This window comes from Chlamydomonas reinhardtii, chromosome 14 (genome assembly GCF_000002595.2).
Source record: "Chlamydomonas reinhardtii strain CC-503 cw92 mt+ chromosome 14, whole genome shotgun sequence".
Classification (NCBI taxonomy): domain Eukaryota; kingdom Viridiplantae; phylum Chlorophyta; class Chlorophyceae; order Chlamydomonadales; family Chlamydomonadaceae; genus Chlamydomonas; species Chlamydomonas reinhardtii.
In genome coordinates, this window is record NC_057017.1 from 2,363,500 (window position 1) to 2,384,350 (window position 20,851).

The following is a 20,851-nucleotide window of genomic DNA, read 5'->3' on the forward strand; positions in this document are numbered from 1 at the left end:
CGGCGCGGGCCCCAGGAATAAATTTATCCACACCAGCACGATTACACTCAATCCGCCAACGTACCTCACAGGTTCCACACCTGTCACTCCCGCCCACACAAGTACATGCCATGCCCACCACCCCACCATAACCCAAGTTGCCAACGCCCAGCCCCCACCCCCACCGCCATCCCCACCACCACCCCACCCCCACTCCCGACCCCACCACCACTCACTACATGTAGCTGCCCGTGCGCCCCGACAGCTGCTGCGGCGGGTTCAGCGCCGCGGCGCTCATCTGCACCTGCGTGGCGTGTCGGAACGTGTCGTCCCACGTGCCCTCCAGCGTGGCAGGCCTAGGGGACAGGGTGGTGGAGGGAGGTTGGAAAGTTGTTGCGGAGGAGGGGCAGGGTTGCAGAGTTACAGGGACTTGCAATCAACATGTTGCTCTCAGCCAGGCCAGCAAACTAAGGACACCTGAGTCGCGGGGGCCGTCGGCGCGCACGCAACAGCACACGTGGGGCGGCCGCGCTCGCATCGCTGCGACAGCTACAGCCACAGACCCACACAGCAGCCTGACGCACGCTGCTGCTACAGCCCACACCCACTTGGGGCCGCGCCGGGACGCCAGGCGCTGAAGCAGCTGCCCCGCGCCGCCCGCCGGGCCGCGGCGGCTGGTGACGCGCTGTAGCGTGGAGGCGGCGGCGGCGCGGAGCGAGTCGGCGCCGGCGCGGGCGCGAGGGCGGACCAGCGCCACCAGGCCTGTGTTGCAAGTAGAAAGCACAAGAAAAAACAAGCGCAAGGATCGTGTATGCGATGCAGCAACGCGGCCAGGCCTGCCTGCATGTGGTTAGGTTGGGAGCCGGAAGATGGTGGGCATGAGCTGTTTTGAGTACCGGTACACGGCTAAGCCAGCCATTTGCATCACGCAAGCACGCCGCAAGGGCGCCCTTTCCAGATTTCTGGATCACATGGACCTTTTCAACACCTTGGAGTCATGCCTTCTGGATCACATGGACCTTTTCAACACCTTGGATGGAATCATGCCTCTTACCAAAGTCCGCGATCTTGGCGTCCGCAGTGCTCAGGTCCTTGCCCTTCATCAAGATGTTCTGATCAGGGTCAGGATGTGTGTTAACGAGCACAAGGAAAACGTTGCGCAAAGACAGTGTATGCGATGCAGCAAAGCGACGAGGATGTGTGTGTGTGTGTGGGAGGAAGTGCACGTGCTGTTGGAGGAACACCGCGTCGGTGGTTGCGGGCAGGCAGGTGTGGTTTGAGCCGTACGGTGAGGTCAGTGCAGCACGTACGACGACAACGGTGCGGCACACAGAAAGCAACGACGGACATCAACACAGGCACTGTGCGTGTGACATTTCCCCCTTGCTCCCTCCCTCCCTCCCCTCCCCCCACACACAGCCACCCCTATAACACACACATACACATATACACACACAAACATCCCCACACACACAGGCGGCCGCACCTCGAGCTTCAGGTCGCGGTGGATGACCAGCGGCCGCGCCGCGTGCAGGTACTCCAGTCCTGTGGCATTGAGGTGATGGGGTGGATCGAGAGAGCGCGGTGGCTGAGGTTACGGTTGTGGTTGCTGGGTGGGTGGTGGTGGTGGCACCAGCGACGGCGACCGTGTGGGCTTGGCGGTGCTGAGCATGCCGCCCCTCAACCTCCCTTTCAGCCCCAACCCGCCCCTCGCCACGCTCCTGTTCTCCTGCGCGCGCGCCCGCCTCACCCTCCGCCACCTGCAGTCCCCAGCGGAAGGCGTCGGCGCAGCTGTACAGGCGCCGGGAGACGTCGATCATCTGGCGGCTCACCACCTTCTTCAGCGTGCCGCCGTCCATGAACTCTGCAGGTGTGTGTACGTGTGTATTTGTGCGTGGCGGCAGCAGCAAACCCGCATCTCTCAATGTGAGGTCATGAACGGCTTTTAATATCAGGTTTAGGGATGGCCCGTGCGAAACCCCATGCATGGGTTGTGGTGGGCTAGTGCGCTCTTGAGCGGCAGACGGTTCCTCATAACCACGTTCTGTCCCTCTGCTGTCATAGCCTTCTTGCTTGCTGCCACGGCCGCTTTACCCCACCTGAAGCACCTGCTCCTGACCGACCCCTGGTCCCGTGGCCCCCAACTCAAACCCCTGGCACAGACCCCCCGGATCCGACCCATCCGCAGCCCTTGCCCTCTGCTCCGTGCCCCCGCACCCGCACCCCTGCTCTCCCCCCCACTTTGGGATTGAAATGAACTAGTCGCTCCCCCATGACCCACCCTGCACCAGGAACATGGTCCGGCGCTTGGCTTCCTCACTGCTGGGGTCAGTGCTGCCCACACCAATGAACTGCACGATGCGCCTGCACGCATGTCATGATGGAAGGGTATGCTTTAGCGAATGATGCGCGTCTGGAAGACCGCACCGTCCATTGCTGCTGCTGCTGCTGCTGCTGCTGCTGCTGCTGCTGTTACGCACCTTGTCTTTTCCTCTCCTGCAACGCCACATCTTCCCCATCCGAAGCCCAGCTAGCCTTCTCAGCCACTCCCTTGCCTTGCCCCCTCCCCCCCCCCCCCGCAATGCAGGCCGTATTGCTCACTTGTGATGCAGTTTGCGCATCAGCGCCGCCTCAGCCAGAAACGACTGAAGGTCCTGCTCGTGGTTGACGATCTCGGGTTTCAACCGCTTCACCGCAACCGTAACCGCCGCGCCGGCGCGCGCTTTGCCCGACGCGCTCGCCACCACCAACGGCTGGCCGCTGCTGGTGCGGCCGTTGGTTCCGTTGCCGTTAGCCCCGTCGCCGCCGCTGGCGGACGTCGTGGGTGACTCGGAGGCGAGCGGCGGGACAGCATTGTTGTCAGAGTCGGTGGGGGAAGACAGGTCGAGTGTGGGCACGGGCGGGGTGTAGAGAGCCTCCTCCACCACCGCAAAGGCACCTTCGCCCAGCTTCCGTACGGGCTTGAGGCAGGCTGGATCCAACGAGCCGTCAGCTGTCATGTCGCGTAGCGTGTTGAATCCTGTGTGTGGGTGAGGTGATGGACAACATGTTTTGAGTGAGGGGAACACGGAGGTTGTAGGGGGAGCCGGCAGCGGTTGAAGGGGAGCAGGTGAAGGGATGAGTGGATTGGGCGGGGGTTGGGTGGCGTGTGGCTATCTTACATCAGCTCTTGTCCGGCAATGGAGCTGCCTAGCCAGATTGGGACGGGGTTCCGTCAGTGTTGGCTCTATCTGCGGCTGCACCCACCACTGGACATGCGCAGCGACACCTTGATCGCCTTGCCCACGTCTTTAAAGCTCCTGTCATTGACGTGGAGTTGGTCAAAAGGGCGGTAGGTCACAGTGAGACGAGAATGGTTGTTGCGGATGAGCGTGCAAGGAAGCGCGCGGGTGTCGTAGTGGATGTCGTAGTGGGCGAGTGTCCAGTGAGGTGGCCACTGGTGGCCCCCCGTTTCGTGTCACGACAGGTCACGACGGTTGGAAAATCCCAGGCCATGCAGGCGCTAACCGCAGCAGACCTAGACGCAGCCCTGCTGATACCATCTCCGTCGTCGCACCTGCGCACGTCCGAGCTTTTGCGCACGACGCTGCTCGGGGCCTCGGCTGACCCATTCGTGTCCTGGATAACCGTGGACCCTGTGGCGGAAGTCGCAAGGTCCTCAGTAGCCGACGCGCCATACTTTGATGTATCTTCCGGCGTTGTCAGGCTGCCCGCAATTGGCGGCAGCACCGCTTTGCGCCCGGGAATGGACAGCGGAGTCGTAGCCGGTGCAGCGCCCAATGCTGCAGCAGCTGCCAGAGTCTCTGTCATTATATCGGAGAATAACAGGTACTGCCGTGTTGCTCAGCTGAAGTGAGACGTTGACTCTTCTCGCTCTGCAACGGACTCGCCGGCCCACGAATATGCAAACGTGAAATGTTAGTCAATATAGTCAATGGTCATACGTAAGTATATGTTTTCCAACACCCGCAAGAGCTAAGATTTGGGCACAATTGCACATCCCGGTCTATCGCGCTTTTGGTTCAAACTTAGGGCTGAATGCCCAAACTGCAGCTCATTGACATACCCGTGCGGGGGTAGATTAGCTGTAACCAGACGCGCCAGCGCTCACGTGCGCCCGGTGCGCATGAGGCCCCACACGGGGTCTTTATCCGTTCGTTTGCTACTCTCCTATCCTGAGCACGAGCCGTATCGCTGCAGATGTATCAGATAGTCAGAGGGTCCCTGCAGCAGGGTGAGGGATGACAGAGTCGTGTGTCAAAAACGACATGCACCTGGACATGCACTTCGTTTGTTGCCCAAAGCTTGCCGGGCTTGCCGTCCTTCCTTCGGCGCGTGGGGGTCTGTGTCCATAACACCAAATACAACTATTCCCTTATACCGGGATGTAGGACCAGGGACCCGGGACCAGCGGTGGCACAGGGGCACGCAGAGGGCGGCAGTGCCAGACAAGTGTTCCCCGGTCACGGGAAAAGGGGCTGAGCCCCTCCACATTCTGAGGCCGAACAACCTCATCGCCCGGACATAGCCGAGGTCGGTTTCCACAGGCACATAGCCAAACGAAAGGCTCTCGTCGGCGAACTAGGGCTGATGCAAACCGTTCGCGTCTCGGAAACGTCCTCGCATTCGGTGTCAGGGATGCATTCCCGTAATCTTTAAGCAGGAACATATGTTAAGTTCATAGGTTTGCGCTGGAAGTAGTCTTGACGAGGTGTGGCGTTACTGCGCTCACTGCTTGCTTGCGACAAACCCAGCGGCTGCTCAAACAACTCGCAGCGACGTGGGGTCATCCCAGCAAGTAATTGCATGACGGGCATTAAGCGCCCATCAAACAGTGCGGAACCAGTGCTGTCAAAGTCCGCGCTCGCCCAGTCGACCCTCGCCGAGTTGGCACTACGCGACTACATGTTCTACCTGTAAGCAAACAGTTGCATAGGCGTCGACTGGTGAATCGTTGTCGTCGCTGGAACAGTGCTCGGCCAGCTGGCGGGCGGGCATGAGCTGGCGGTGTCGATGGTTGGAGTATGCGTCTCGCACGGCCACGCGCCGGACTGGCGGGGCGTGCCGGATGCTGCATGGGACATCGTCCTTGGGAAGCTGTTGTGGAGCGACATTGCGAGCGCTCGGTGAGTCCGCCGGCCGGGGTCCGTGCTGGGTTGGATGTGACTGTTTCGGGATGGCCAGGGATGGCTTTGGAATGCCCTGACGTGCGTGAAGGCAGGCACTGCTGCACCCACCCACCCAGACTGCACGCTGTGTTATCGGACTGTCCCATAGCCTCTCGCTCGTCACGCCAGACCCCCGCTTGCCTCGGCCCTTACTCCGATGCTCGCCCTGCACACCACCCGCTTGTGCCGTGGGCTGCCCTCGCCTCACCTCACCACCTGCCTCCGGCCTCCCGCCGCCGCCTGCTTCCCGACCGCCCCCCTCCCCGCTTTATCGCCCCTCCCCCATTCCCCGCTCCCTCCCCTGCCCCTCCCCCATCCCCCGCTCCCTCCCCTGCCCCTCCCCCATCCCCGCTCCCTCCCCTGCCCCTCCCCCATCCCCCGCTCCCTCCCCTGCCCCTCCCCCATCCCCCGCTCCCTCCCCTGCCCCTCCCCCATCCCCCGCTCCCTCCCCTGCCCCTCCCCCATCCCCCGCTCCCTCCCCTGCCCCTCCCCCATCCCCCGCTCCCTCCCCTGCCCCTCCCCCATCCCCCGCTCCCTCCCCTGCCCCTCCCCCATCCCCCGCTCCCTCCCCTGCCCCTCCCCCATCCCCCGCTCCCTCCCCTGCCCCTCCCCCATCCCCCGCTCCCTCCCCTGCCCCTCCCCCACAGCACCGCCTGCCGCTCCTGGGCCGTGGACGTGAACCGCTGCCTGCAACGGCTGCACCTAAGGGACCCCAGCCCCGCCGCCCTGGTGCGACTGGGAGCCGTGTTCGCACACCTGCACCGACTGAAGCTCACGGGTATGCGCGCGTGGGGGGCGGGTGGGGTGGGGTGGGGTGGGGTGGGGTGGGGCGGGGCTGGCATGGTTTGTGTGCGTGTGTGCGAGCGCATGTGGGTTGACCGTGACGGCGGGCGCCGCCAGCTGTGCCACAGTTGCAACAACATGGCGCTCCGTGCATGACGTGGCGTGCCCGGTGACTTCATCGCTTAAACCATGTACGGTACACAGGGACTGAACACGTTTTTCCAACCTGCCGACAACCTCTAACTGCGCCTCTTTCACAGCGTGGCAGCGCGGTGGTGTGAGGCTGGACGGCGAGGGCCTGCGCCTGCCTGGGGCCCTGGGTCGCGTAGCGAGCCTGCGCTTGCGCAGCAAGCAGCCCGGCGGCGGACTGCTAGCCGTGGGGCGTCTGGCGCTGCTGCGGAGCGGCTGTAGCGGCGGGGATGACGGCGGCTGTAGCAGTGCCGGCGGTAGCGGCTGTGGTGGCGGCTGCGGTGGTGGCTGCGGCAGCCGCGGCAGTAGCGGTGGTGGTGCCGCCGGGGAGCAGCACGTGCTGCGTGAGCTGTGCCTGCGGGCGTGCGAGGTGGCGTCGTGGCGGGGCCTGGAGGGCTGCGGCCGCCTGCAGCACCTGGCGCTGGTGCACTGCCGCTTCGCCACACCCGAGGCCGCACACGGCCTGGCGGCGGCGCTGGCGGCGCTGCCCCGACTCACCACGTTGGAGCTGCGCTGCGCGACGCGCGCCGGCGGCAGTAGCAGCAGTGGCAGCAGTGGCAGCAGCAGCAACAGCAGCGGCAGGAGCAGCCCCACAGCGGCGGCTGCCGCCGCGCGCCGGGGCAGCGGCGGAGGCGGTCCTGGCGGCGGTGGTGGCAGCGGAGGCGGCGTGCCGGAGGCGGCGGTGCACTGCGTCCTGGTTCCGGATCTGGTGGGGTTGGGAGTGGCGGTGGCGGGTCTGACAGCTCTGCGGCTGGCGGCGCCGCTGAGTGAGGCAGCTTTGAACCAGTTGCTGCGAGTGGAGCTGCCACGCATACGCAGTGTGAGTGAATGTGGGGCTTAGATGAAGTGACGCCATTTCGGGAGTGCAGTGCGTGTGTGCGACTCCGTCCATGATAGTGCACGTGTTCCGTGTCGTTCGCTAGGCGCATTAGGCGCACGGCCCCCACGAACCCTTATCCTCGTGCCACTTGTTCACGGCGGCTGAGCTGGTGCCTACTCCGTACTCGCCTTCCTTGCCGCTCCGGCGGTTGCCGCGTAGTTGCGCGAGTTAGAGCTGGACATACTGCAGCCGGTGCGCCAACAGCAGCAGCACCAGCAGCAGGCGGCCGCAGGGCCAGGCGGGGCCGCCGCCGGGCCGCAGCTGCAGCAGCCGCTACAGCAGATACAGGCGCAGCCGCTACAGCTGCCGCCGCCGCCAGGCGGCGGTGCTGCGGCGGCAGCGCTTGTGCACGTGGGGGCAGCAGACGCTGTTGGAGCGCCGGTGGCAGCAGGAGGCGGCGGTGGCGACCAACACCACCCGAACCACCAGCATAACCACCAGCACCCACAGCAGCTTCCTGCTCCTGCTCCCCACCAGCACCCACACGCGCACCCACATGCGCAGCGCTACCGGGAGCTGTGCCACGTGTTGCCGGCGGTGGTGGTGGGGGCGCCGCACCTCACCTCCCTCAAGGTCAAGGGGCACAGCCGTGTGCGGGATCGGTGAGAGCTGAGCTCGGTCGTGCGTACGGCCGCTAGTCGGACTAACTGCCAAAGGGTGGAAAGCACTTCTAGACATCAAATCAATTGGAGAGTGCCCGACGCGGGACCTTGCGTGTGCATATGTGTAGTGATATCTGCCATCCGTCCATCCAAACTACTTTGCCGCAGGGACCTGTTGCTACTGTCGCCCCTCCGCCACCTCCGTCATCTCTCACTCGACCTGCCACCCGGCGCCGCCGCCGCCGCCGCCGCCGCCGCCGCCGCCGCTGCAGCTGCAGCTGCATTGCAGCCAGACAACAACCTGAACAACGCTGCAGGCGCCGCCAACGCAGGCGCCCCACACCAATTTCACGACCAGCCGGCTGCGGCGTTCGCCGCCGCTGCCCACAACCTCAACAACAACATCGACAACGACATCAACAATGACGGCGGCTTCGCGGCAGCCGCTGCCTCTGCAGCAGCAGCAGGCGGCAACAGCCTGCAGCTCACGGGTGCGGGTGTGACGCACCTGCTGCGGGCGGCGCCGCACCTGACCGGTCTGTCGCTGGCGTATGTGGCCTGGGCGCCGGAGGGGCTGGCGGCGCTTGGCGCGGCGGCGGCGGCGGGGGCAGGGCCAGGGTCTGGGGCGGGGGCGGGGGCGCAGGCGGAGGCGGGGGCGGGGGCGGCGGCGGCGGCGGCGGCGGGGGCGGGGGCGGGGGCGGGGGCGGGGGCGGGGGCGGGGGCGGGGGCGGGGGCGGGGGCGGGGCGGCTGACACGGCTGCGGCTGTGTGGCGTGGAGCTGCCCAAGGTGAGGGCAGGCGCGTGCAGGTCCGATGGCAGCATGCAGGTCCGATAGGAGCATGCAGGTCCGATAGCAGCATGCAGGTCCGATAGGAGCATGGGTGGCTCGGGCGTGTGCATGGGCATGTGCTGGGGCATGTGCTTGGGCATGTGCTGTCAAGGAAGGGAACAGCTCCCAGCTACCCAGCTCCAGCTCAGCTATAGCGCTATGGACGCTGCTGTGTCGCTCACTGTACGGCATCCCTGCCACCATTCACGCCGCCAACACCCTCCCGCCAACGCTGCACGTGCGTGCAGAGCACGCCGCTGTGCGGGCTGCTGTACGGGCTGCGGTCCAGCCTGCTGCCGCAGCTGCTGGAGCTGGACCTCAGCGGCTGCCTGGGGCTCAGCGACTGGGGGCTGGCACTGCTGGGCAGGGCCTGTGGCGGCGGCGGCGGCGGCGGTGTTGGAGGAGGCGGTGTGGGAGGAGGAGGTGGTGGGAGGCTGCAGCGGCTCGTGCTCCGCGGTTGCGGCGAGGGCGGCGGCGGCAGCGGCGGCGGCGGCGGCGGCGGCGGCGGCGGCGGGCTGGTGGGCGACGTGGGGGTGGCGGCGCTGGCCCCCCTCATGGCCCGGCTGCGTCACCTGGACCTGTCGCTGATGGAGGGGTGAGCGGTACGGCAGTGGTACGGCAGTGGTACGGCAGGGGCAGGGGCGGGCAAGGCGTTGTACGATCAAAGGGTGTGGAGAGTGCGGCGCGAGGGTGCGGCGGGGCGGGTCGTGTGGAGGGCGCGGACAGAGTGCGCAGAGCGAGGGCGACGAGGATGCGGAGGGAGCGGAGGAGTTGCGCCATCAGGGGCGTCGCACCGCGTGGCGTGGCGTCGGCGCAGCTGCACTAGATACCTAACACACAGTCATGCCTATCCCTAACCCGCCGCTTACCTACCTGCCCCCTTATTTAGTTTGGGCTGGTATTTACAACCCCCGCCCCCCCACACCACCAACAACAACAACAGGCTGACTGACACTGGCCTGCGCGGCCTGCTGCGGGGCGGCGGGGCGCCGCACCTGACCTCCCTGTGCATCAACTTTTGTGGCCGGGTGACTGACGCAGGTGGGCGTGCGGGCGGGCGTGCATTGGTGTGTATGCAGGCGTGCGTGGCTTCGTGCATGGGCAGCAGTGTTTGCTGGGGTGCGCGTGTCTATGTGGTATGCCCTCCCTCCATCCCTACACGCTCGGACCGTTGGACGGTCCCTACCTCTGTCGGACGGATGACTTACGCGACCCTCTTCGCCGCTGCACGCGCACAGGGGTGGTGGCCATTGCCAGCGGCTGCCCAACCCTGGAGAGGCTGGAAATGGATCACTGCGTCGGCGTGGTGGGCGTGGTGGGCGGCGGTGGCGCCGGCGGCGAGGCCCTTGCCACACCCGCCGCCGCCATGCCAGCCGCCGCCGCACCCACTGCAGCCTTTGAGAACGTGCCTGCAAAGGCTGCGGGTGCGGCCGCAGGCATGGCGGCTGCGGCAGGGGCTGATGACATCTTCGCCGCCGCCAGCAGTGCTGCTGCTGAACCTGCGACCGCCGCATGGCCTGGCACCGCCGCCCCCGCCGCCGCCGCCGCCGCCGCCGCCGCCGCCGCCACGGTGTCAATGTCACCAGCAGGCTTTGCGGCCTGTGCCCCGTTCGGGACAGCATTGAGGTGGGGTGCGTCCAGCAGCGGGCTAGCCACTGCTATTGCTGCGCCGCCGCCCTTGGGTGGTGGAGCTGGCTGGCTGGGTGATGGCTGTAGCAGCGTTGGCGGCAGCAGCAGCCGGAAGGCCGCGTGCAGGGAGTGGGAGCAGCTACTGCCGGTGGTGGTGCTAGCGCTTCGGGAGCTGCGGGGGCTGCGACGCGTGTCCGTGGAGGGCTGCAGCAAGACGCTGGTGGCGGCGCTGCGGCGCGGGCTACAGCCGGTGGCGGCGCGGCAGCAGTGCAGCAGCCGTGACGCGGCGTCATGGTGGTTGGCAGTTGACAATGGCAGTAGCACCGGCAGTGGCGGCAGCAGCAGTGGCAGCAGCAGTAGTAGCGCCGCCCAGGGTAGAAGCCGCAGTGATGGGAGTGGCGCCAGTAGTAGCATGTCCAGTCCGGTAACGTTGTGATGATGCTTGTGGTGGGGCCTTTGCGGGTCTTCTTAGCTGGGCTTAGCTTCAAGCCATTGTGCGCGGTGTTGCTGCACTTTTGAGTGAGGAGGTTTGCAGCCACACTGGGGTTAGTGGACCTCAGATTGGGCCTCAGCGAGCATTCCATGGTCGTTGTATGCTTGCTTGCACCGTGTTGTGACGTCTCAAGCATACTATGTTTCGCCTTGATGACGTGCTGCGGCTCCAATTATGACAGTATTATTCCTGCCAGGTTACGGGGCAGGGCAATGTACGCGCACCATTAGCACCAGCACCAGCATCAGCACCTCGCCACCCTTATCCTGGAGTCTGCAGCGTTTGGGGGCTTCAAAGCAGAGCGGCAGGGGCAGGAACCCAAGCTGTACCAAGCTAGACCATCGTCCCGGCACCGGTAACCTGGACACGTCATTAGTGCTTGCACACTTGGCCGCGCCTATGCCGCTGGGTAGTTGCGGTGTGGTTTCTTGGCAGTACTCTCGTCGTCTTGAGTCATTGCTGTGGTGCTTGTGTTCACTGGGGCGGCCCGCGGGCGAAGGAAGTGATGCAGGTGCAGCGGCAGTTCGTGACGGACGTGGAAGAGGAGCATGCATGCGGCCAAACGGGAGGGTGAGGCGAGGGGCGGTGACCCGGAGGCCGGAGGCAACTGACCTCAAGGACTCGGGATGGCAGCAGGACGCAGGGGTGCAAGGATGCGGTGGGAGAGGAAGCAAGGGAGGCAGAGGCGAGCGTGATGCGGCTGCCGTGGATGATGGAGGTCGGCGTGCGTACCGGTGTGTGTCTTATAGCGCCAAGCTGCATGGAAAGTGCCGTACTAATCCAGCCAGGCCGGCGTGCTGCAAATGTATTTGTGTTGCGCTGCCCGTCATGGGGCGGCGAATGAGCGAGCCAACTCTGGTGCGTAGCCTTGCGCGTGCAACATGTTGCCAATCCATCAACGTGTAATCCCAAACGGGCACTTTGGTCCCCTGCTTCCGCGAGCTCCAGGGCGCCGGGCATTGGTCGTGCGTGCTTTCAACCTGAATTTACAACTCAGCCGCTCCAGGGCCTGCTTGTCAACACTCGATACCGCACCCGAGCAGGATACGAGCCTAAGCGTCATGCGGACCCATGGCTTCCTTATTCCACAACACCTGATTGCTGACTTAGTTCTTCTGTCATCAGTCCATGCCCGCTGAAGTTACGGTATCCTTTCCAGCATAATAGTCACAGCCCCAGCCCAGCCAACCTAGGTGACCACCGCGCCACAAGCCTGCACGCGCCACAACAAGATCCCTTTCTACCCTACCCTACTCACCCTCCCGTTCACAACCCAGCACGCAGCGTCGCAGCCTAGCTGCCTACCCCACCCTTATGAAGCATGTGTGGTCACGAGCATGATATGGGCGGGTCACTGATTGAGCCTACCTCTACCTGATATCACTGCTCTGTGCGTAATGCTCGCCGGCTCTCCGCGTACCCTGTCCCTAGCTACGTTGGCAACCAATAACCGAGCGGTATCCCACGTTTGGACTCTCCGCACCCTGCCCTCCATACTTCCCACCTACGCACCGATGTAGCCATGCCACCTTGCTAGTAATAACCAGCTGATCATCACTCGGCAGAACTTGTTATTCCGTCTCATCGGCTGAGCCCCAGCCGCCTACAGTTACCCCGTCACTCATTATCGATCACCCAAGCTAGCCAGCATCATCTAGCCCATGAGGCCGCCATCGTACACAGCGGCAGTTGCCGGCCGCGCCATCTTCACGAGCTGGTAGCCGCTTGCTGCCACCGCCACCTCCTGCCGGCGCCGCTGCTGCTTCAGGCCGCCACTGCCCGCCGCCGCCGCCCGGCTAGCCGCCACCCATGCGCCCACGCGGGCGCCGTGCCCAGCCTTGCCACTCATCGCGGCCCGGCGCCCCTGCTTCTGGTGCCGCCGGCTCCCGGCATCCTCCACGTTCTCACCACCGCTCTCGCTGTCATCATCCGAAGGGGCGGACGAGGACGAGGAGGAGGCGTAGCGCGCCAGTTGCGAGTAGTGGGTCGTGTCTTCGTTGTTGCTGCTGCTGCCGTCAGCCTCCTCCTCCTCGTCAACCTCATCAGCGCCGGCGGGCTCCACGAGTGCATAGTCCGCAGCAGTGACCGTGTCGGCGGAGGCTGAGGTGGCGGTGCCGGCCGAGTCCGAGGCGGACAGGCTAGACAGGCCGCCACTGCTGGTGTTGTTGCGGCTGCTGCCGACGGCGGCGGCGGCGGGCTCGCAGCTGGAGCCGGACACGAAGGACTGCCGCCTGCTGCTGCCGGCGGTGCTGCTGCCGGTGCTGCCGGCGTCGGCGGCGGCGTCGGCGGCGGCGCGGGCCCACACGCGCCGCACCCAGTCGTCGTCGTCAGCGATCTCGTGCGCTGCCGCCGCCACTGGCGCGGTCGTGGCCGCGAAGGGCATGTCGCTCTCATCGGCAGTGCTGGCGTGCAGCGACACGGGCAGCGAGGGCGAGGTATCCAGCACCTCGGCAGCGCCAGCGCCGGCCGCCGACTCAGCCGCTGCAGAGGAGGCGCCCGCAGAGGTAGAGGAGGTGGTGGAGGGCTGCTGCGCCACCGCCTTGCGAGGAGTCAGCAGGGCCGCGGCCAGGCGCAACAGCCGGCGCAGCAGCGCTGCGAGGCGGCTGCCGCGGCGGGGCGGCTTGGGTCCGGCCATCGCCGCCACGGTCCGCGGCACGGGCGGCGTGTCGGACAGCCGAAACACCTCCTCCTCCTGGGCGCGTGCCAGAGCCGCCTGCTGCGGCGTCAGCGCCGGCGCGGGCAGGCGGCCGCGGCTGGGGCCGTACCGGATGAGGGCGCGGAGCTCCTTGCACTCGTACACGACCTGGTCCATCCAGGTGGAGAAGCGGGAGTGCAGGCGGAGGCCCAGGGCCTTAAGGCGGGCGAGGCCGGAGGAGGAGGAGGGGTCGGCCTCGGGAGAGAGGACGCCGTCCGGCAGGATGTAGGTGGCAAGCGGCTGCAGGGGGGCGGGCTTGGGCTTGAGGAGGCTGGCGACCTTGGCGCCGATGGACTTGAGCGACACCTTCAGTTTGGGCTCGGTGGCTGCCTCGGTGGGCTCGGGGCGGCGGGCGATGGACTGCGCGGCGTGCACCTTGGCGCGGGCGAACGACACGCGGGGAGACTCCGCCGCCTGGACCACCCGCGAGGTGGCCTGTGCGCGGCCGGCGGCACTCCTGCGGGAAGAAGGGAGGCAGGAAGGGACGGGTAAGTCGCATGCAGTAGGCGGGGCGAGTGCGCTACTGGCCGGTCAGGGGCCAGGAGCAAGCCGGAAGCGTCGGTTTGCCCTCGACAAGTGCGACCCGCGTTGACCAGCACCGGAAGCAAGAACGGGATGTTCTCTGCCTGGTTTGACTAGCAGCGCTCGCTCGCTGTTGCGGCAGTCGCAGTTGCGCACCGAACCCACCGGCCGACCGAGACCCAAGAACCCACCCACTACGCACGCACCTGAGAGGAGGTGCAGCAAGAATGCGCGAGGAAGTACGCGGCGCACCAGCAGACGGCAGCCTGCAGAGTCGAACAGGGTCCGCAAGTGTCAGAAGCGCGTATGCCCCACAGCAGCGCAAATGCGCCACGGACAGGCTAGACAACTAGGCGACATAACATTCTGAAGCTATGCTCAGTAAATTGGCCCAAAGGCAGGACCCAGGCCTGCCCCGAACAGGCTCCCTGGCTTTTCGCCCCCGGCCCCAACACTTCTGCTTACCTGGCGCAGGCCAGTGCTTTAGCAGAAAGTGGTTTCAGAGACGCCATGTTGCTGAGAGCACGGAGAAAGGAAAGAGCCGGGCTCTGTTCCGGGTCTGTGTGCAGCTCTGTTTGGACAGAGGCGCGTGCGTTAAATGCTGGATGTAAGTCTGCAACTTTGAATGGTTGCTGCTGTGAATTAAGGTTCTCTACGCTGCGCAGGGGCTCAAATGGTCAGGGCGGAACCCGGGATGGGGACCGGGGCGCCCTGAATTGTCTACAAGCTCAAGCGCCCTAAAGCTCCGCACAAATTGTTTGCTCATGTGTGTTCACAGGGCTACCTGTTACAACTATTAGGCGTTGGGCTCACGTTCGCCAGACGCAGAGGCAAGGGCTTTTCACCGCGCGGCGCTCTTTTGCCTCTTCCTTTCTGAGCTTGCTCTTCTTGTGGGCGCTTACTGATGTGTATAGGGGTCGCGGACGACCGCAGGCAGTCTAGACACTGCGCGGTGCCTTTTCTTCTCCAGGGCTCGGCTTTCTCTGGACGCCGCGCGCTGAATTTCTGTGCTGCTAGCTTGGGCACAGCTCTGCTGGCCAGAGCGTGAACGGACAGGCGACTTGCTCGGCCGCGGTCTCGACTGAGCTGCGAAGCGTGGTCTCCAGGGCCGGCTCGCGTAACCCAGCGCTTTTGGGCTCGCTGCGGGCTCGGGTACCGGAACGAGGAGCCGCGGTTTGCGCCCAAACGTGTGCCACGGCGGGACCCACGGGACCGGCGGCTGTTTTTCCGGCACGATATCGGCCCTCGCAAAGCTTCAATGGACTCTACATGATGCTTCCATGCTCTACGCGAGCAGCACGCGCCGAGAGCGGGTCGCTTAGTTGGGGCTGCGGTTCGCTGTTGGTTCCAGACCCTCTTTAATTCAAGTGCGAGCTCAAACGCACGATAACTTAGCAGTGCTGCGCCAATACGTCGTTGATTTCTCACTTTGCGTGCGCGAGGGCCCTAGGCACAGTCCCAACTTGGTCGTGACCTCGTTCCAACTCAACGGCGGAGCCAGGGCACGATTGCCGTGCGTGTTATAAAGGCACAAACTTCATATATTTACAACTCATGCTTGAAGTAGAGCGCCGGAGCAGCTAACGCGAGAAGGCATCCGCCGTGGCGCCGTGACAAGAACTGCCACTCGCGTTGTTGCTGGCCAGCTCGAGCTTCAGAGCTTTCCGGTATGATGGGCACTAGGTCCAGGAGGAGCCATCCGGGCGAGTGTGCACGCGCTGCAACTCCGGGTGGGCCACGCTGTGCAAGCCATCGAGCAATCGGAGCATCACGGCAAGGCAATAAGGCACGAGGGGAGAACGAAATGGGTGTGTTGGCGGAGCAGGGGGCGGGGTCAAACGGGCGTCGCGCAAGGCACACAGGGGGTTCGAGGGAAGTGCGCACTGGCTGGCACGTCCATGGAATGGCACGGCGTGTGGCACTGGCGTGGCGGGGGAGCCCGCGCGCGCCAGTGTTTTACATGTTGGCACGTTATAAAGCACTTGACGAACCGCGCAAGGCATTGAGCAATTGGAGTGTCGCGGCAAGGCAATAAGTCGGGCGGGAGAGCAACATTGGCGTTTGTGTGTGAGGGGGATGGGCAGGCAGCGGTGCAATGCGGAGCGCGTACTGGTCAGCATGGCTGCGCGGGGATGGGGCATGGGGAAGGCTCCGCGCGCGTCCAGGTGTGTTTTACCATGGCACAGCACAGGCACGATCTCGGTCATCTTGCGTGCAGAGCCGCATGCAGTTGACCTTGCTCGCCTGCGGCTTGCATCACGGGTTTACCTGGGGAAATGGGCCTGGAGCCCGATGCCGCTGTCCATGCAAGACGGAGAGATCACGGTGGGGGTGGAGGGCGAGGGCGGAGGGGCGGGGGGCCGCACGTTTGTGTAGTGTTGTGCAATGCGGAGAGGCAAGAAGGGGGCTAGAAGAGCTGAGGCGGAGTACCTGCCGGACGGCAAAACCCTCTCGACCCTCCTTACGCCTCCTTCCTCCCTTACTTCCCGCTCTGCTTGGTTCACCTCATCGATGGGCGCCTCCCTGTTGGCACGTGTTGGCACGTGCGCCTGAGGCGCGGCGGCACGCGTGCCGCCGGCGTTTGAGCGTGTGAACGGAAGTGCATGCGTGCGTGCGTGTGCCTTACATAATGCTTTTACGCGTGGCGCCACAGGATCTGGAGCTTTCACCCGGCGGTATTGGTGCTGCCGCTGATGGCGCTCGCGGAAGGCATTTGCGCAATTGCGGACCACTGGCGCGCACGTGTGCTGGCACCCGCGCTGCCCGCGGAGGAAGTACTGCTGCCGCGAACGTCATACGCCGCGGTGCCCAATCAAGCATCAGGGTTTTTGTAAAGGTGATGACTTGATGATGGATGGATGGAGCCATTGGGTGGCTTCTGTCCCCACGCTCTGTCGTCGCGCACCGTAGCCCCCGCTGTTATGCTAACACATCAATAGAACTTGATGCCCGTTAAGGTCCAGGCCGTCAGATACAGGGGTGAAGCGAGCACGCCATACCTCTGGTAAGCGAATTCCCATCCCGTGATACCGTACATGCAGCCCGTACGTTGTGCTGCACCCCAGGGTGTTCACGTGATCATATTCGCGTCACACCTTTCCCGGTTCTGTGTTACCTCTCACACTCACCACGCCGTGCGTGCCCCCACCTCAATTCACGCCCGCGCACCCTTACACGCATGCACAAGCCACGCATCCGCCGCTTACCCTCCTGCCCGCCACACACAGGACCGCCCGCCTGCTGAGCACGCAGATGGACGGCCCGGTCTTCCGCCAGTACCAGCTGCGCCACTCGGCCTACCTGCAATGCAACAAGGCACTGTGCGACGGCGCCATCCTGGCTTAGAGCGCAACGCCACGGGGCAACGCTGCACGCTGTGGCGTACATGCATGTTGCGCACCTGCCGCGGTCGCTGGTACATGCATTCCCGATCATGCACGCTTCACCCTTGCATTATGAACTGTATCATCGTGAATACGGTAGTGCATGGATGGCCTGCAAACCTCTGCACTCTGGTTCCGATAAAGCGGTTCCGTTGTTCATTGCACGACGTCTGGTAAGGCGGTGTTCATGAATCGGCGTGACGGCACTCATCTACCGTATCCGCGACGGGCTTGGTAGGAGTCAGCACTATTGTTGACCGACTTGCTTGGTGCCGTCATGTACTCATGTGTAGGATCAGCATTGCTTCCCAGCATGAAGTGATTGATGGGCGTTGTAGTGCAAGTGCGCCCACAAGATGGAAGCGTGCACACACGTGGCATGGCTAGACGGCGTGCGGGCGCCATCTTAACTATTTCCATGTGTAATAACCTTTGATTGGTGTCATGGTTTATTCCAGGCGCATGCTGTGGGAGTGTGGGGGGGTGAGCACTAGCACGTCGGCCCTGACCATCTCCCCTGCATCTCCCTCCAAAGGGCTCAGCGGCCTGCTATACAGCGACAGAGTTTGATGCTCAGAACAGCACAGGTTGAAGATGGACTGGCGGGCACATCATGTTTTACAAGGGATGCAAGGCGGCCAGTCACGCACGCATGGGATGCTCAGCACTCGGCAGCGGCCAGCGGATGCGGGGCGTGCATGGGGCGAGGGCCAAAGCTTCGGTCGGTCACGCAGCCCTAGACTTCCTCCAGTATCGCTTGCCGTATCCACATACACAACAGCACGCATATTGCAACGGTTTGAATTGCATCACCCGAGTCCCTTCCTTCAGCCATCACTTCTTGACAGCCATGTCCACCTCCTTGTGGCGGAGCCGTCAAGGCCGTATGGCCTCCTGCTCAACTTGTGGAGCAGGAGTGGGCCCCAGCAGCTCCGCTCTCGTTTCGCGTGCCCATTACGGGCGCAAGCAGGCGTCGCTGAGCGGTGCGCAAGGGGCGATTCTGTTTCGGTGGAAGCGTCGACACATATGTTATGTATCTTTACTCGGAATCGGGCGAGAGGCGAGCTGATTTGGTGCGAGGCGAGGTCTCGAGACTCACCTCGGTCGCGTCGGCACTGTGTCGGGCTCGGCTTAAGTTGACAGCGGACAATGCCCATTCCGCTTGAAGTTGAACCCCTATTCCGTCTTCGGGCGCTGCTTAACTCGCTGCCTTGTCCTCGGCGTGACCGCGCATGCCCCTCGCAGCTGAGCGCGTTGCTGCGCAGGCGCCGCGCCGCTGCCTTCTGGCAGCCGCGATGGCGGGTAACCGCGCAAACGAGGCCCCCCAGCAGCGCATGGAGCGCCAGCTGCGCGAGAGCGCGGAAGTGGGTTGGGCGGGTTGTCGGTGCGCGGGTGTTGCGGTGCTGTGACGGTTGGCGGGGCCCTTGGTTGCTCGCTGGCGCCAGCTCAGCTGTGATGCTTGGCGCCTGCCTGGACCCCAGCACCTCATGACGTACGAAGTCGTTCTCCCTTGGCACATTCACCCATGGCGCACCGCTTCGCCGGCGACACGCTTGCTCCCACGTTCCCTGCCTCGTTTCCGGGGCCCCCTCTGCACAGCAACCTGCGCCGTTTGCGGTTTGGCACCAGGCTCGCACAATCGCGGAATCGCACATAAATCAGCATTCTACCTGCAAATCAATGCATTGCAACACGTCTCGCCGCATCATCGCGACTCCCGCAGGTGGAGGAGCGCGTGGTGAGCATTGACACGGAGGAGGAGTTCCTGCAGGCACTGGATGAGGCGGGGCCCAAGCTGGTGGTCGTTGAGGTGAGCGTCGTGGAGGTATACCGGCAGCAGCAAGGAACTGCAACAGTGGAAGGGGAAGCAGTAGCGGCAGTGACAGTAGCAGTTGCGGCAGGGGTTCCAGGCATGCCGGTTGGCGAAGTTGAGGCCAGGATGCTGTGGGGAACACGTACCGTAGTGTGGCGCAGCGAGGGAGCAGGGCTTTCCAGGCGCGTTTCTGGCGGATGGAAAGGTGCAAATGGCCCCGTGCATCATTGGCGGCTCGGCCGGATGCTCGCGATGACATTTAGCATTTGGTGTTTGGATTATAGGGCCGCAACCACCTTGTAGCCAAGGCGAGGCACGTGGCGTGCGCCCATGACCAGGCCACTATGGCTCATGTCGCTCCGTTTGCGTGCGACAACCCGCAATTTTGTGGCGATCATGTGCATCATCCAGGTGCAATCCGAGCGGGTGTGCGAGACCGGCATGGACGAGCCCGAGCCCGAGATCCACTGGAAGCTGGACGCGGAGCAGGTGGGTGGTCTGTGAATCCGAGGATTATGGATCTTCATCATGGATTTAGGATCTGCGGATCGCGGATCCGTGCATCATAATATGTTGCCCTTGGTGGGGGTGCGCCGTGGAGGAACGCCTTGTTCCGTGTGTGCATGGATGTCCACGTGGCGGGCTAGATCGTTAAGTTGTGTCTGGCACCCTTCGCAAGTGGCTACCCGCTTCTGCCCACGCCGGCGTGTGATGTTGAACATCGCTGTCGCGCCGCGCCTTGCTGCTTGGTTCTGCCGCTGTGCAGGAGCAAGCCCGCCGCATGGCCAAGTGCGCGGCGGTCAAGCACACCATCCAGCGCACGGCGCGGGAGTGTCCTGACGTCAGCTTCCTGTACCTGGAGGTGGGAGGGGAGGGACCGAGTGGGTGGCGAGGGGGAGAGGCAAGGAAAGGTTGTGTGGCAGGCACGGTACGGTACGGCACCCTGGAATAGCTTGCAGAGAAACTGTGTGATGAGGGGCATGAAGGGAACTTCCTACACGGTGCAGGGGATTGGTGGTGCCATGGCGCCGCGTTGCATCATGCCCGCGCATATTTGCTGCCTTTTCCCGTGCCCCCGCGACACACGCTCATCGAGGTACGCACGGTTTGCTCCTGCAGACGGACGGCTCGCCGGAGCGGGAAGCGCTGGTGCAGAAGCTGGGGGTCAAGGTGCTGCCCACGCTACAGGTAAGCAGGGGGAGGTGGAGGGGGAGGACCGGAGGAGGTTTAGGGCGGCAGGCGGCGGCCTACAGGCCAGGCCAGTTTCCCAGTCCGTCCGTGCAATCAATTGCTCTGTCTTGGCCGCCTCGCTGTAGAGTCTGCTTTGGTCACTGAGTGTGCGCTCGCAACACCAAGTAACACGCACGGGACAGGGCCGAAAGCCCGATGGCTCCTAGCACCCAATACCGCTCCTCATCCTACGCTATGGGGTCTGAGCAATGCTGCGCAGTGTCATCCACATTGCCGCATTCCTAATAAAGTATGAATGTAAACCCCCCAGTTCTACCGCGACGGCAAGCTGCTGTGGGAGCACAAGGGCGTCATGCAGATGGAGGCGGGCGTGGGCGAGGGTGAGAGGTGGAGGGGGCATTGGAAGCGGGGGCGAGGGTGAGCGCGCACTGCTGGCGCAGCACCGGAGCAGTGGAGGCGATGGCAGCGGGGCCAGCGGGGGCGGGGGCGGGGGCGGGGGCACTGGGGCGGGGGCACCAATGGTGGCGGCACGGGGGCGGGGGCAGTGGTGGCAGCGGTGGCGGGGGCAGTGGTGGCGGGGGCAGGGGCGGGGGCGGGGGGCAGGGGCCCGTGTCCCTGAGAGAAAGGCGTAACGAGCCGTGCTCGCACCGCCCGACACACTTGTCACACACACACACACACACACACACACACAC

The 20,851-nt window shown here is 64.4% G+C and overlaps 5 protein-coding genes across 7 annotated transcripts in view; 3 read left to right on the forward strand and 2 right to left on the reverse strand.

The window, feature by feature from the left end:
* Positions 1-29: 29 nt before the first annotated feature.
* Positions 30-4,241, reverse strand: CHLRE_14g623950v5 (uncharacterized protein). 2 transcript variants are annotated; one of them, XM_043070245.1, is made up of 9 exons: positions 3,536-4,241; positions 3,226-3,278; positions 2,581-2,998; positions 2,261-2,343; positions 1,730-1,843; positions 1,466-1,524; positions 1,034-1,091; positions 588-741; positions 30-335 (listed from the first exon to the last, which is right to left on the reverse strand). In XM_043070245.1, exons 1-9 carry the CDS (start codon positions 3,787-3,789, stop codon positions 215-217), a joined length of 1,314 nt encoding a protein of 437 aa, XP_042916918.1. In that variant the 5' UTR covers positions 3,790-4,241; the 3' UTR covers positions 30-214. The 2 variants fall into 2 exon arrangements, with proteins under 2 accessions (XP_042916918.1, XP_042916917.1); XM_043070244.1 differs by having other exon boundaries at positions 3,536-4,001.
* Positions 4,242-4,551: 310 nt separating this feature from the next.
* CHLRE_14g624000v5 (uncharacterized protein) lies at positions 4,552-11,470 on the forward strand. Its single transcript, XM_043070246.1, has 8 exons — positions 4,552-5,105; positions 5,795-5,925; positions 6,191-6,939; positions 7,159-7,601; positions 7,770-8,250; positions 8,679-9,025; positions 9,374-9,471; positions 9,669-11,470. The coding sequence occupies exons 1-8, from the start codon at positions 4,993-4,995 to the stop codon at positions 10,493-10,495; spliced, it is 3,189 nt and encodes a 1,062-aa protein (XP_042916919.1). The 5' UTR covers positions 4,552-4,992; the 3' UTR covers positions 10,496-11,470.
* A 56-nt stretch (positions 11,471-11,526) lies between these two features.
* CHLRE_14g624050v5 (uncharacterized protein) lies at positions 11,527-14,891 on the reverse strand. The gene is made up of 3 exons (XM_043070247.1): positions 14,235-14,891; positions 13,976-14,035; positions 11,527-13,704 (listed from the first exon to the last, which is right to left on the reverse strand). The coding sequence occupies exons 1-3, from the start codon at positions 14,279-14,281 to the stop codon at positions 12,207-12,209; spliced, it is 1,605 nt and encodes a 534-aa protein (XP_042916920.1). The 5' UTR covers positions 14,282-14,891; the 3' UTR covers positions 11,527-12,206.
* A 160-nt stretch (positions 14,892-15,051) lies between these two features.
* Positions 15,052-17,590, forward strand: CHLRE_14g624125v5 (uncharacterized protein). 2 transcript variants are annotated; one of them, XM_043070248.1, is made up of 3 exons: positions 15,052-15,555; positions 16,423-16,773; positions 16,997-17,590. In XM_043070248.1, the coding sequence occupies exons 2-3, from the start codon at positions 16,715-16,717 to the stop codon at positions 17,112-17,114; spliced, it is 177 nt and encodes a 58-aa protein (XP_042916922.1). In that variant the 5' UTR covers positions 15,052-15,555; positions 16,423-16,714; the 3' UTR covers positions 17,115-17,590. The 2 variants fall into 2 exon arrangements, with proteins under 2 accessions (XP_042916922.1, XP_042916921.1); XM_043070249.1 differs by having other exon boundaries at positions 15,052-15,436.
* A 331-nt stretch (positions 17,591-17,921) lies between these two features.
* CHLRE_14g624201v5 (uncharacterized protein) overlaps positions 17,922-20,851 on the forward strand; it is a 6,172-nt gene continuing 3,242 nt past the window's right edge. The window contains exons 1-7 of the mRNA XM_001692774.2: positions 17,922-18,135; positions 18,398-18,516; positions 18,876-18,962; positions 19,377-19,454; positions 19,732-19,827; positions 20,085-20,153; positions 20,467-20,536. Of these exons, the coding sequence (XP_001692826.2) occupies positions 18,003-18,135; positions 18,398-18,516; positions 18,876-18,962; positions 19,377-19,454; positions 19,732-19,827; positions 20,085-20,153; positions 20,467-20,536 (652 nt within the window). The 5' untranslated portion in view covers positions 17,922-18,002. The remainder of the gene's footprint in view (positions 18,136-18,397; positions 18,517-18,875; positions 18,963-19,376; positions 19,455-19,731; positions 19,828-20,084; positions 20,154-20,466; positions 20,537-20,851) is intronic.